This window comes from Calidris pugnax, unplaced genomic scaffold, assembly GCF_001431845.1.
Source record: "Calidris pugnax isolate Ruff unplaced genomic scaffold, ASM143184v1 scaffold99, whole genome shotgun sequence".
NCBI classification, from domain to species: domain Eukaryota; kingdom Metazoa; phylum Chordata; class Aves; order Charadriiformes; family Scolopacidae; genus Calidris; species Calidris pugnax.
Window position 1 is genome coordinate 2416427 of NW_015090836.1, and position 15061 is coordinate 2431487.

General features: G+C 41.3%; 1 protein-coding gene across 1 annotated transcript in view; it reads left to right on the top strand.

Moving 5' to 3' along the window:
- Positions 1 to 585: 585 nt before the first annotated feature.
- PICALM (phosphatidylinositol binding clathrin assembly protein) overlaps positions 586 to 15061 on the top strand; it is a 107932-nt gene continuing 93456 nt past the window's right edge. Inside the window, exon 1 of the mRNA XM_014941548.1 lies at positions 586 to 952. Within this exon, the coding sequence (XP_014797034.1) occupies positions 823 to 952 (130 nt within the window). The 5' untranslated portion in view covers positions 586 to 822. The remainder of the gene's footprint in view (positions 953 to 15061) is intronic.

Consider the following 15061-nt stretch of genomic DNA (forward strand, 5'->3'; position numbering starts at 1 on the left):
CGCGGGCGGCCCCGGAAAGATCCGAGGAGGAGCTCCGGCGGGCGCCATTTTCCTGCGGCGCCCAGTGTGTGTCCCCCTGTCCCCGGCCGAGCGGAAGGCGCGCAGGGGGGAGGGGACGGGGGGTGGGAGGAGGAGGAGGGGTCCCTGCTCGGGTGACAGGTCCGTCCCTGAGGGCGGAGCGGGGGCCGCCTGCGGCACGGCGGGGTGAGGAGTCGGTGCAGCTCCATCCCCCCGGCTAGTCCTCCCGTCCCCGGCCCCTGAGGAGGGAGCGGAGCCGCTCTCGCTTTCCAGCGCCGCCGAGCAAAAGCCCCGCCATGTCCGGCCAAAGCCTCACCGACCGCATCACGGCGGCCCAGCACAGCGTAACCGGCTCGGCGGTCTCCAAAACCGTCTGCAAGGCCACCACCCACGAGGTGATGGGCCCCAAGAAGAAGCACCTGGACTGTGAGTACCGGAGGAGGGATGGCGGCCCGAGGAGGGGGGGGGCTTTCTCCGCGCCGTCCCGCCGCGCGGGCGGCCCCGGAAAGATCCGAGGAGGAGCTCCGGCGGGCGCCATTTTCCTGCGGCGCCCAGTGTGTGTCCCCCTGTCCCCGGCCGAGCGGAAGGCGCGCAGGGGGGAGGGGACGGGGGGTGGGAGGAGGAGGAGGGGTCCCTGCTCGGGTGACAGGTCCGTCCCTGAGGGCGGAGCGGGGGCCGCCTGCGGCACGGCGGGGTGAGGAGTCGGTGCAGCTCCATCCCCCCGGCTAGTCCTCCCGTCCCCGGCCCCTGAGGAGGGAGCGGAGCCGCTCTCGCTTTCCAGCGCCGCCGAGCAAAAGCCCCGCCATGTCCGGCCAAAGCCTCACCGACCGCATCACGGCGGCCCAGCACAGCGTAACCGGCTCGGCGGTCTCCAAAACCGTCTGCAAGGCCACCACCCACGAGGTGATGGGCCCCAAGAAGAAGCACCTGGACTGTGAGTACCGGAGGAGGGATGGCGGCCCGAGGAGGGGGGGGGCTTTCTCCGCGCCGTCCCGCCGGGCCGCTCGGAGGAAGGGGAGGATCGCCCCGGCCTTGTGCCGGGGTCCCTGTGGAGGGGAGTAGCCGCCGTGGGGCTGCCGCCTTTCCCGCCGGCCTCCAGGGGACGTGAAGCCTCCTCAGGCCGGGGAGCTGTGTGTGTTTCAGCATAGGACGTTCTCATGGCGTGGAGGGAGGCGGGGGTGGGGGGGGTAGGATCGGGGACGTGGCGATGGAGAGCTCGGGAGAGGCTGTTCAGCGTATCTGCTTCCCAAAAGAGGCCTTATTAGCTCTTCCCTGTGCACAGGGCCCTGGACAATGTGAGCTCCTTAAGGATAGAAGTTGCCCCGTGCCCCTTCCTTGGAGAGAGGGAACCAAGCGGAGGAATGGGCTGTAATTTCCTGAGTAATTGATCTCATTTGTGTTTTGCTACGGCAGCACTCCCCCATTCTGTAGGGGAGGTGCAGGAGTTTCAAGAAGGAATAGCTGATCAGTTATCTTAATTCTTTCCCAGGTAGTCTACTAGATAAAATTATTGTTTCTCTATCGTTCTTGTAACTATTCTATGTAGAAGAATATCTGAAATGAGTGCCTGAGGAGCTAATCTCTGTCAGTAAGGGTGTTTTTCTTAGTCTTATCCTTTCTAGTCCTTCTCCTTCACTTGGAAAGATGGGCCTAAGAGGACTTCTTTATACCTTCAGTACCTGAGCTTAACATCCCATGCAGGGACTGGCCATTTTTCAGCTTCTATTAAATATAGATCCAAGATGGGAAGGCTTAAAAGGTTTTCTATCAACTCTGTTCCATCCAGGTGATTATGAAGAGAATGATGAGCATTGAAGTTCATATTAGTGTGTCTTCCACTAAGCTGTAAGGTCACAGGACTGAGGATGTTCTTGGCTTGAATACCTGATTACCTTGCATCTATTTATTTAAGGCTTTTTAAGGATGTTTCTCCCCTCCCCTCCTTCCCCCAATATGTAACGAAAGCTACTGGAAAGAGATGTGTGGCTATGCCTCCTGTATGTGTGCTTTCTCCTTTCCTCCCACCCACATCTGTGAGGAGAAGGTTGGGTCTTCATGTGTCTTGAATTTGTGCCTTCTGAGTTGCTCTATATATGAGATAATTGTACCAGGATTAGCTTTACTTTATTTCTTCTTTCCACCACAATGTGTCTGACACTAAAGGTTTAATAAATTCTTGTTCTGCAAGTACCTGAGAGGCTTGTGATCAATTTTTTTAGGGTAGTCCCAAACAGCTGCCTTAGTTTCTCTCTGGTATTCCCTCTTCCGTTTCATCTCTTGCCTGAAGACTGAGTAGTAACTGAGTAACTTTGTTATTTTTGGTCAGCCCAGGGTGTCAGAAGGCTGAGGAAGTCTTTTGGGCTTCAAGTAACTTAGTCTCAGGTAGAGAAAACACCTTGACATATGGCTTATGTATGAAGTCAGGTTGTTACTGGATTTCACACAACAGAAGGGAGTCTTTCTGGAGAAAAACTTTGTCAGGTTTTGGAATAGCAGTAGCCTGGAATAGTGCTAAAAGCACAGTTTCAGTAATAGGGCGTTTAGCAGCTGAATTATTTCATGGTATAAGCTTTATGAAAAAGAACATCAGACTGACCAGACAACTGCTCTTCAAACTGGCGTGTGTATAAGGAGTGGTGTTCTGAACATGGCTTAGGTATCAATTAGGATGTCCCCTACGGGATGCTGCTGTAGGAGGGTGCTTGAACTTCCTTAGAAAGCTGGCTGGTGGTTAATGCACGAGAAGCCCATTTCTGTCTTGCCCTTGTCTACTCTAGACTGTCAGAGGCCCCAGTTTCTGCCTCTTTCTCAGAGAATTCTTTATCAGAGCAAAACAATCGTATTTTTTTATTAGTTTTACTACTAGTCACTTTTTTTCTTCCCTAGTGTTTAAAATAGATCATGGGTAGATAAGCTTTGTATGCTGCCCCTAGTAAGTTTGTTGGGAGTCTCTGTTCCTGGAATCAGGAAATGACACACGGTTCTGTATTTTGAACATTTTTCTTTGTTGATACTGTTTATGGCTGTATGTTTAAAAATGAATGCTTTTTGCACCAGCTGCAACTCAAGCCCCACCTCTGAATTATTTGCACATATCTTCCTTTTACAACAAACAGTTTAACTACTGGATAAGGCCTATGAACTGACATCTTGCTGTGGCTGACAATTAAGATACCAGTCTTCATAGGTGGCATACTTCTTAAATATTTTTCTAATTAGTGTTTATTGTGATAATGACAGTTAAAAATTACTTAGTTAAAGGTTGTGTCCTGGATGAGTTGATAAACTGAGTCTTCTAATACAGTCCCAGAAGGAAGTCTTGGTTTTGTAGCATTTTCTGTGACCATGGCACATTCTTGTTTAATCTGGTATTTGTATTGCTTGTAAAGATCTCTCACTGTCCTGTTTCTGAAATTCTTTCTTTATGAAGCTTGAGCCATCATGAACACGTTTAAGTAGCTCGGCCTCACATTAACTCATACAAATGGAGGAAACCCAACATAGGTACCAGTGCATGTGATTATTCCTACCCTTATTTATCTTGTTCTTGACTGTCTATGGAGTTCCAAAACTGAAGTGCTCCCCATCCTACGTTTAGGTATTCCCTCTCTATTTCCCTCGGTGACCATTACCTTAATAATCAAAGAATGTAAAAAGGTGTTCTTATCCCATAATGATAAAAATCTAATCTACTCCAAAGAACGTTCTTCCTCTCCCGTTACAAAGCTTAGTTCCTTGTTTGGTTTGAGGGAGAAAGAATTATAATTCTAATTTACAGGTGGACTTGTCTAATGATAGGTAGCAACAATCATCGTGTGGTCACGTACTTGCACTTGGGATGTACTTTTCCTCCTGTTCTGGAGGTCTGCTTTTATAGCTATGATAAAGATTCTCTATTTTGTAATCTAGGTGCTGCTTTTGTAATGATGGATTACTTGTTTTACAGTCATCAGACAGGTTTAATAGCCTTGAAACCCTCAAAGCATAGTTCATGAAATTTCTTTTACAGAAAACCTAGTTTCACTAGGACTTTGTCCTAGTTTTCACACCTCTCTGAGCAGTGGTAGCTCAAAACTGGTTTGTGGGTTTAACTTGTCCGCTGTGATTTATGCAGTCCTTTCTTTTTAGCATTTGGTTGCTGTGTTCAGTGCTGGATAGTGATGCAAAGAACACGTGCTTTAGGTTGTTTGAATGTAAATGCTGCTGGCAAACTTGTTGCCAGCTTTCACCCTTTTTTTTTCTACCTTATTCTAATGTGGGGAGAGAGTGTGCTTGCATAGGTATGTGTGGTGGGTAATTCAGACTAGGAAAATCAGAAGATACATAGTTAATGCCAAGTAGGAGGTTTCACTGGGTCATTTCAGCGAAACTACCTTTACTAACCCTTTCTGCTTGTAGCTAATGGAGTAATGGTCTTTAAAGGAGAATGTGGATGGATGGCTTGGAAGGAAGTTGCAATGCTGTGATTATCCTTTCTTAACAGGAAATCTCTCTATAGTTATGCCAGAGCGTAACTTCCTTGACTTCTTATTATGAAGAAAAATCTGTGTTTTAAAGGAAGACGGTACACCAGTACCCTGCCCTGTGTTGTGTAGATGTTTGTGAGCAGCTATGTAAGTGAAAGTAAACTTAATTAAGCTTGTTGGGAACTTATTTCCCGAGTCCCTGGTGTCAGCTGTTTTGGTTTTGTCTAGAGGCTACTGCTAATACAAATAAAAGTCCAGCTAAAGGCGTGCTCTGTGTGTGTGCTGGGGACAGTTTCTGTTTCCAAATGAGATGGTGCAATACATGCAGAGAGTATATCGTAGAACTGAGGGACAAGGATCATTGCTTTTCCCTGTATCTCATAAGATTTGTGGTAAAGCTGGGAAAAACCAGCCTTTTAAGCACTTGCCTGCTTTTACATACTAAAGTGTAACCGGGTTATTTGAGTGATGTGGTGAGTTAACTCCTGCTGTCTGTGGATACTACTGTGTTCTCCAGTAGAAATAGATTGTGTTCCTTTTATGGTACTGTAGTCCTTCACCAAATTCATGTTTTCTTTCTGGTTTTGGCAGGATTACCTGAAGTTTCTCGTGGCTTTGCATCCCATTTTATAGTTGACTTAAGTTTCTGGAGGCAGCCCTTTGTTATTTTTGCTTAGAACTGTTCTGTGTAACTGAAATTATTTTAAATAGAGATAATTGCATTATTACAACTTTCTTTTGAAGTATTCATTTTTCTCTCTGAGTTCTTCCATGATTCCTTTATCGTTTTGTCCTTAGCCAACTCTTCCCAACTTTTTTTACTGGAATTACTTTGGAATATTTGTGTCTTTTAGAGTTGGAGTACTACCATACTCCTCTAAACTGCCAGAGGGCCAATTTTCTACCACAGCTGCTCATTTACAGAAAGAATAGCCATTTAGTTCTGCAGCTGTTGTTTTATTTTACTTAGCCCGAAGCAGTATTCTACTTCAGATGAAGTAAGAGGCAGGATCTAAGGAGGAGAAGCTGTAGGACACATGGAGTCAGCTTACTGGGAATCTTCATACTGCCATTGTTTCCCATCAGCTGTGGTTATTCAGGTGTCATGCAAATTGGGCTATACCTCTAGTTGTGATCTTTTTTTAATTTTTTTTAGTGGTGCAGTTATCTCTTATAAAAGTGATACTTGGAAGAGGCATTCTTTTGTGGTTCAGCCTGTGACCTAATGATCTATTTTAGTCTTCACTTCCTAATCTTAAAATCAGTTTTTGATCTGTAGATGTGGAAGTTTTAAGCTGTTCCTAGTGACTTGGCTCACAAAGTAACACTAGTTTGCATAATAATACAAAAGAGATGACTTATCCAACATGGAATTTAAAGCTTCCCTTTTTTGCTTTGTGTATCTTGCCTTATGGAAAGTACATGATTTAAAGGACATGATCTGTAAACCACTTACGATGGTAGAATGCTGGGAAAGTTCACTTATAAAATGTTACTGACATCTTCCTTTCCCTGGAAAATGCAACACGTTTTCTGGAATAGAAGCACCTTTTATATTTGAAAGCTTATTTTACCAGTCTTCTTAAATTTCAGTTTTTCAAAATATTTAAAATCTTGTCCCTTATTAATTCTCAAACATCAATTACTTCTTTAAAAATAGCCCACTGGTGTCCTAGTGGTTGGGTATGCACACTCATGTTTTCTGTAAACTGTGCAGAAGCTGTTCCTCAGGCGTGTTAGAAGAAATCAGGTAAGTACTGTAAATGACTTGTTTATGAAATCTTCAAGGCCAGTAGTGGGACAGTTAGTAAACATTTCCAAATAGTTCATAATACAAATTTAAAGCAGAAATCTCATGTATGCATTCTTACTTCTGGGTATTTTGGCAAACTCTTCCGCTGCAGCAATGAAAACTTTGATTTGTGTCAGAGAACTGGGATTTTTGTACATCACTGTGTGAGTTTAACCATTGAGATTTCCTGCTGGTTGAAGTCTTAATGCTAGAAGTAGTCGTAATTTGGAGCTGAATGTTATCTTGCAAAGGCTTAGGTAGGAGAGATTTTATTAGTGATTACGTGTGCACCGGATTAGGAGCAAACAAAGAAATAACTGACCAAAAAGCTGCAACCAAGTGGAAAGAAACTGATGTTGATACAAAATTCTTGCTTTTGATATTTTTCTTGCTCTTCTAGTAGTTTTCTCCGTTGTGAAATGTGATGGTGAGCAGGCAGAGTGTGAACTTTGATGAACTATGTATCCTTAAAGGAAGTAGAAATACTTTTGTACTTTGTATTTCACCCTTGGCTTTACAGTCAGTTATCAATTAGCCAGTAGCTTCTAAACCTCAAAACAATGTTAGTGAATTCAGTGTTATTTTGTGGTACTCAAGTCTACTAATGGCAAATTCAAGTTATGAGTAATATGTGACAAATCGGGTATTGAGATTTGAGAAATTAGGGAACTAAGCTGTATTTAACACTGTGGAAAAAACTTAATGAAGTTAAGCATTTCATAAAGACTTAATAAATACACTGGATTTTTCAATTGTGACAAAACGTCTTCTGTGCTATTTTGCTAAAGGAGCTTTGTTAAAGTAATGCTTATCTGGATCCTTTGCAATATTAGACATGAGTAAATTAGGATTTTGTAAGTTTTATCTCAAAGCAGAGGGTGTACAGTAACAATATCTACAGCAAAATTTAATTTGGGAGTGCCAATTCCTAGCATGAAGCATTAGAAAATTTACTGAAGAGATCAGTGGTGGCATAAAGGGAAATCTTGTGGTTTTATTTTAATTCATGTCATGACATATAAATGCTCTATAAAATAAAAAATACAAAGGGTGTGTTCTCTATTCATTCTGAGCCCTCCTACATAATTTCCTTCAGACCTATGTTGATTTACTGAGGAAGAGCTCTCTGCATCAACCCCTTCTTTTTTCCTTTCTCTTGAAAAGACACTTTTGAAATCTTCATTTAATGTTCTTTATTGCTTCCTCCCAAGCAACCCGTCCTTCAGTCACAACATCCGTGTGCTCCAGCAGCGCTGATTCTTTTGCTTATGCAGGAAGTGATAAGTTTGCACGGGTTGAAACTGCTCTGGTATTTTACTCTAAACATGGTACCTGCAGTAGCATGGAGCTGGGTTGCCAACCGTCTAGGATGACATCAACAAAGTTTCTCTCTTGTCGTTAACCTTTGTCTGTTTTTAATAGTTAATTTAATTTGAAACACAAATTCTGAATCCTTAATAACATTGTTGCCTAGTCAAATATTTAGTGTATCAAAAAGGTTTTTCCACATTAGCAGCTTGTAAAAACTGATTTTTATTTTTATTTATCCTTTAAAAAAAGCTGACAATGAAATCCATACCATTCTTCAATTAGTTTTGTTCAGTCCCCGCCCCCACAGACCAAACCCAAGCCACTGGTATTTAGCAGCATGGCATAAGTATCTAAAGTTACAATAATAAACTGGATTTTGAGACCCATGATGGATAACATTCAGTTTTAAGCTAAACTCAGGTTACAAACAGAAGTAAACATGTTTTCAATATTTATTTTAAATTTTTTTAGATGTCTCTGTGCCTCTAACGTGGCAGTGAATCCACTGAGAGCAGCTCTGTCCTTTGTTGCTCTATCTGCCTGATCAGAAGGTTGGGTGTCTTGGCTATCAAAAGGTAGAAGTGGGTGACTTCATGTTCTTTGGGGTCCTGATGTGCTGCTTGTAACTTGTTTTGCTGTTGGCGATGTTTGGATTCCTCTGGGGTGGGTAATGAGTTGTAACAGGATACGGTGATGTTTCTGTACCTGTCTCTTGCTTTTCAGGTGTGTTCTTTGTTTTGGGTTCAGTTCTGTTATGTAGTGCTGTGTCCCTCTTCCCCTCTTCTCCCTATACGTTCAGAAATCACATCAGTGTTTTACCTACATTTGTTTGCAATCGCACTTGATTTATTTGCCTGATATCTCTGCTCTTGCCGACAAATGGGTCGATATTTAATTGCAAATCGGGTCACACTTGAATTTGTTTTATCCCCTTCTCTTCCCTGCCCCCCAGTACTGCCATCGTAGTTGCAGCCATCATTGTGGCCTATTTCAAACTTTATAAATTCTTCTGATCTGCAACTCTGTGTATTCTTGACCTGACCCCTTTTTTTGATATGAAATGTTAAAAGTTGTTGGAGCTATTGTGATGGTTTGGCTGCCATACTGACTGAGAATGGTGGTGTAATTCCATTGGATTCACTTGTCAGTCCCTTCTTCTATTTGCCAGAAACCATTGGTGTTCATAATTCAGCAAATACACCGGTAGGCAGAGATTAAAAATAACTTCCATTTAAAAATCAGTCTGTTTGGAATATTTACTTCATTACATGTAGCAGCTACATACAGCTGTAGTTCACAAAGCAATTCTTCATTTCTATATTGATGTAAAGCTGGCCTCAGTCTATCTTATGAAATGCCTTCATCCTTTTCTTCTATCTTAAAAGAAATACTTAAGTTTAATGAGTGATTATGTCAGTTGGTAAGTTTTAGGGGTGAAATTCAGGTGTTTTACTTGCAATTACTTGTTATTCATCGTGAGCCACAACTAATGCTGTTCAAACCATGGTTGCAGTTAAATAGGGAAAATTGACTTTATGAACAATATCCTGTGTTCTTTTTTTCTCTTGACTAACCAAGTTTATTTACTATTTAGAACAATACTGTAATCCTGAGGTAGATTTAAATTTTGAATTAATTCTCAGGGTGACAGTCCATGTCACTTTGCTTTCATTGATGTAGACGTGATCTAATTAGCTGTGTTTTATTCAAATTACTGAATCTAGATTTATTATCCTTTTAATAAAATTTTCTGTAATACATTAATAACCGGTGTTAAATTTAATAGGAGTTATTTCTCCCTGGAGTACTTGTGTTTCAGTCATGAGTGTCACAGTACAGCATTGCAGAATAAAATTTAAGTATCAAAACCACACGTGAAGTGGATTTTAATCATAGGAATGAAAGAAAAGTCAATGGAAACCGAGTGTGAACGCTTTTGCATTCCTGGGCTGTAGTTATTTATAATCAGGAGACGAAATGCATATTAAGTTGCTGCATTTGATTAGGTGTCTGATGGAAAAGCTCAGGATGCACAAGTTTTAGCTGTGGGAAATGCAGGGACTAGCACACTGGGTTGTGCTTTGGGGGAAGATGACGGTCTGGATCCAGACTTGTATTTTTAAGTTTGTGATGCTTAATAGGGAGCTAGCTCAAACTTTCCTCCAGATCTGTGCAGTTGGAATGCTTTGCCACAACAGTAGCATCGTTAAGCCTATCAAATGTAATTAAAGCTAAAACATAAATAAAGTAAATTTCCTAGCAGATTACTTTGCATTAAAAATATCTGTGAAGTTTGTTTTGGTGCTGAATTTAGCATGTGAGTGGATGGAAATCCAGAGAAGCAGCACAGTGAGTTCAACCTCTGATGTTTGGAATTGCATTGTTACCAGTTTGAAGCTCTTACATTTCTAGGGCCTGATTTTCTCTTCTGTTGGTTTTTCGCTTTTTGTTTATGCACAGTTATTTTATGAGGAGACTTTCTTCAGATTTAATTATCTGTAAGTAAAATACAGTGCACTAGAGGAGATTATTTTGTCCTTATTTTAAACTGTTAATGAGGAGCCTTTGTAGACAGGAATGTGGTCAGCCTCCTGGTATGTAGCGGGGCTGACACGGGGTGTTATAACACCTAGTTTTGCTCCAGCTCCATATTCTTTTTGGATCTCTGAGGTTTTAACCAGTGAACAAATCTTACTTTGAAGCAAATGGAATCACTATATTTTGCATCATTAGAACTTCTCTTTATGAAACAATTCCATTTTCAAGATAGAATCTGGCTGAAGTCATCTTTCTTTTACTGAGGCCCAAAAGGCAGATGATATTTACTTCTGCTCTTGGCTTTAGTTTATCTTAGAGGCTGTTTGTGATAGGGATGTGTCTTTGTGCATGGTAAATAGAGAAATTCCTGTCTGAAAGCTGTGGGATACGGGGGAGTTTTTCTGTGTACGACTTCCCTTACTCATCTAGTTTCAAACTTCAGGGTTTGAAGCTCTATGTTTGTTCTAAAACTTTGTGAAACCCAGTAACCACATGGTCACTAAGAAACTGCTCACGAAAGGCCCTTAAAACTGGGGGGATGAGCTGAAGAGCTGATGTGGATTTATGGAACTCAGATGTACCTGCAAGAGGCTGGGTTCCCCTTTATAAGGTCCTTTGCTTTATCTACTTAAAATGAGTAAAGCTCAATCTATGACGCTGAAAAAATACAATATCATTTTCACTCAGTGATGTTCAGTGAAGACCATTCTTGCTCCACCCTGACCGGTATCATGGTATATTTTAAAACTTTAATTCTGAGCAGCTTTAACGTGGGCTGTAAAGGATGGTTTTGATCCTTCAGCTGTTGTGCCCTTATAAAAGGGTGCTGGCCAAGTGTGCATTGAAGCTGTACTTGGGATGAGCCAGGATGAGTTTTGTTTGCTCAGGGAGCTCCAAATATCTCATGGGAGATGTTAGTCTAAATGGAAGAAGGAAGTAAAAGCTAAATTGGGCAGGCATTTCCAACATTTCTATTAATAGCATGGAGGATTTTAGCTGTGCCTTTACTTTGCCTGCCTTCCTTCATGGGAGAGCTGCGCACACGAGTGTCAACTGAAAGTTTTGTGAAGATCCCTGTGTTTTGATGGGGGAGAGATGATTTTTAAGTTATTTTTTTTCTTTGAGCTCTGCTGCTGTTTTCTCCAGGTTGCTAACAGTTCATGTCAAAATCTGGACCTTTATTGGCTGAAAGAAAAGGTATGGAAGTGACCATCAGTGACGTATCCCTTAATGAGATCACCTGCTTTAAATGCAAAATATGAAATATGGAGTTGATGGAGCTTGCATTAAAATGGCTGAAAGAAGTACTCTAGATCCCTGTAGCTTGAATTTTAGTTGCTTTAAAATATGGTAACTGAGAAAGGAGTAACACTTTTAAAACCAAAGTTACTAGAATTTTGCACATCACCAAATATGTTAGCGTGGAAGGAGGCACTTCAGGCTTTTTGTTATGCCTTTCTCCTGGGAAAAATGAAGATTAGTCCCACTGAGAAGTAGACAGGAATCCTGCATAGATGGCTGGCATGTAGATGGCCTTTCACATGAAGAAATCACTTGTGAGATCTAGAGGAAGGAGCAAGGAATAAAAGAAAAGGAACACAATTTCGTGTCTAGAATTCATTTCAAGACTTTATACTGTCGTCTCAGTCCCCTTGATTTGTTCCAAAGCTGAATATTTTTCTTTCAGTTTTTCAGCATAGAGAAAGAAAAACATCTCACACTTTCTGCAAAACTGTGTTTTCAGACTGTTTTGTATAACATTGGGGAGTACAAAACCCAAATACCCAACTGTGTAAACCCATGCTGTCTTGTGTGATTTTTTTTTTTTTTTGCCAGATGCTTTTAGGAGAAGGTTAGGGTTTGATTTTCATTGAATGATAAATATTTGATGTTTGAGGATTGCTGCTTTGCACATTCATTTTTCTTTTTTTTTTTTTAAAAAAGCATTGCATGATATAATAGGCAAATAATTTAAATTGCTTTCCTCCTTGGTATGTTAACTGAGATTTGGTAAAGAAAGCTTTGTAGAAAGCTTTGGGCAAGTGTGTTTGTTGCCCCTTATTGTCAGTAAAATCATGAAATCTGTATTGTAGCTTACTGCACTGTGATTTTCTTGACTTTGCCTTATTTTCCCCTTTTTCCACTTTTGTTAGGTTGCTACTTATGTCGTGGTTTATAAGCTCTTAAATCAGAGCTACAGTTTTTGTTTAAGAACTGTTAAGCTCCATTTAGTCAGCTAAAACAGTAAGCGATGTATTATATTATTTAAACTGTAAACCAGTGAGGTATTTCCTGAGAGATCAACAGAAAAGTAAGATATACAGATTTTTCCACACAAAATAGGAGACATTTTATAGCTGGACTGTGGTGTGATGTGTGTAAAATTTATTCACAGTGAGAATCTGGGCTGAAGCCTGTTATCTGAGGTGTGCTGCTCCAGTAGGTGAGCGTTGTGCTATTTATAAGGAAAAGCACATAGCACTGTCTTGTAATAAATAGTATTAATTTAAAAAATCTAAATCATTGGGACTTCTGTTTCTTACATGTCAGAAAATGCACCACTTGTGGTAAGTTTATGTACTGGGCTTTCAGTACTTCCTATATTAAAATGAACCCAAATTACTTAAAGTTGTATTTGCATCTTGATGATTCTGTGTTTTAATAGTCACACCATTTTAGGATATGGCTTAAACTTTGGTGTTAGGTGTGAAAGTTTCTCAAATTTTCCCCTTAATCAGGTTAAACTCTTGATTTTGCTACTCTGTTGAAGTATATGAAAAGCAGTTAAAATGTGGAATGTTGGGTTTTTTTAACGAATATACTGCAGGGGCAAAAGGACCTATAATAGATGCTGTTGCACCATTAGAATCTTCTGACAGTAACAGCTTATTTTGTACAACACACTGGCATGAACTCCTCACCAAAGAAGGCAAATTTCCACAAAATGATACGTCTGGGTTGGTTTTTTCCCCCAGTAATTAACTGGACAATCCTTTATTGTAGGTGAAGCTGTAGAGGATGGTATCTGCCAAGAAATATGTCCTGCCATGCATTTAAATACTTTTACAATGCACAGATTTAATTACATTGAATTTATTGTGCTATATATATATTGTACTTAGTGTGCTGCAGGCATTACATGGCCTGGGAGGCTGCACAGTAGAAGATATGTTTTGGCATGAGTGCTTTCCAGAAACTGGGAAGCTTTTTTGATTGGAGAAGGCCATAGTCTGACCAAAACCTTTGCTGCGTGGAGGTAACAGGACAAGAGGAAATGGGCACAAACTTGTACATAAGAAGTTCCATCTAAACATGAGGAGGAACTTCTTCACTTTGAGGGTGGCAGAGCCCTGGAACAGGCTGCCCAGAGAGGTGGTGGAGTCTCCTTCTCTGGAGACATTCAAAACCTGCCTGGACATGTTCCTGTGCAACCTACTGTAGGTGGGCCTGCTTAGACAGGGGGCTTGGAGTAGATGATCTCCAGAGGTCCCTTCCAGCCCTGTATCATTCTGTGAGGTGTATAAACACATCTTCATCTTCAGCTTCAGTGCTGATGGAGGAAGACAAACACAGAGACATAAGTCCTTTAACTCAAATACATGTTTCCTGACAGCTCCCAAAGGCATTCAGGTGAAATGGGCTATTCTTGCTCTGAAATAGAATCTATTTAGAAGGAAATTTAATTTCCAAAGTCTTTTCAAAGTGGGAGAGAATAAAAGACACCCCAGACAAATTTGCTAGAGCGAGTAGAACTTTTGAGCTAGGGAAATGAGACAAGTATTAAAGTAGGAAAAACTCTGATCAGATGGGTTTGGGTTGTTTTATCTTTGTTTTTGTCTACTAAACTGTCAAATTTCAGATGCAGCACTGCCATTCAAAGGGGAAAAAACGTGAATTACATGTGTGTGATTAGTTCTAAAATAACAAAAGATCAGGAGAATTTTGTGGTTGGAAAATCTGTTCAGTGAGATGTGACAGGAGGTCAGGCTGGTGGTGGTTTTGGATTCACTATGCTATAGAGGGATGGTACACAACCAGTATGATATTACTGTCTGCATCTTTTAGAATAAAGTGATGTGGAAGTTAAACATCTAAACCACCTAAATTATGGATACTTTGTATATTTAGAAGATAGGTATATTTAGATTTAGAAAGTGTGCTAGAGGTGTTTACTGACAAAATGTGCTGTGTGTGAAGTCAGGTGTTTTCTACTTGTTTTTCTGTAATGCAGGGTGGAGGAAGGTGCAGATGTTGGAAGGTGGCCGAGGTCCTTGGGCTGCCTTTGGGTATCCTTTTTAACAGGTTTGATCTGAATCCCGTATGGACCAGGTGAGCTCTGGGACTGGAAGCTTTAAAGAGAGACCATTGAGCTTGATCACAAACGGTGACATCAATGACTGTGGGACTTACTCCCACAAATTGGCACCAGGAGTTTTTTGCAGGATGGAGGAGGGTTTGATACTGAAGTAAACCTTAGTTATGTTAAAGGCCCACCTTCTTGGTGGGGGGAAAAAAAGTTGTCTAGCTGCAAAACAGCTGTACAGTTGTGCTTATTGAGGTTTCTTTTGTTCTGCAGCGTCTGCTGTTGGCAAAAATGGTTTTTCTGTTTCAGTAGGCCAGTAGCACCACTGTTAGGAAGGTGCCAGGTAAGGGCAAGTGCTTTGCATGAGTCTAGGAGGTATCAGAGAGCACTCTGCAAGCATTAGTTGCTTCCTATTGACAGTACAACAGCAGCTTGTCCATGTGTTTCATAAGTCTTATTTTTAATTTTTATTGTTTGGAGGTGTAATAGCTACGGAGTACTTGCAGAATAAGTTCCGTTGGAGCAGAAGGGAAGGGCTATAAGTGCAGACTATAACCAAAAACTGACAGTATGCAAAGGCAGATGGCTTGGACGCTGTTCTTGTCAGGGAGAAAGATCCAGAGAACAGCATGA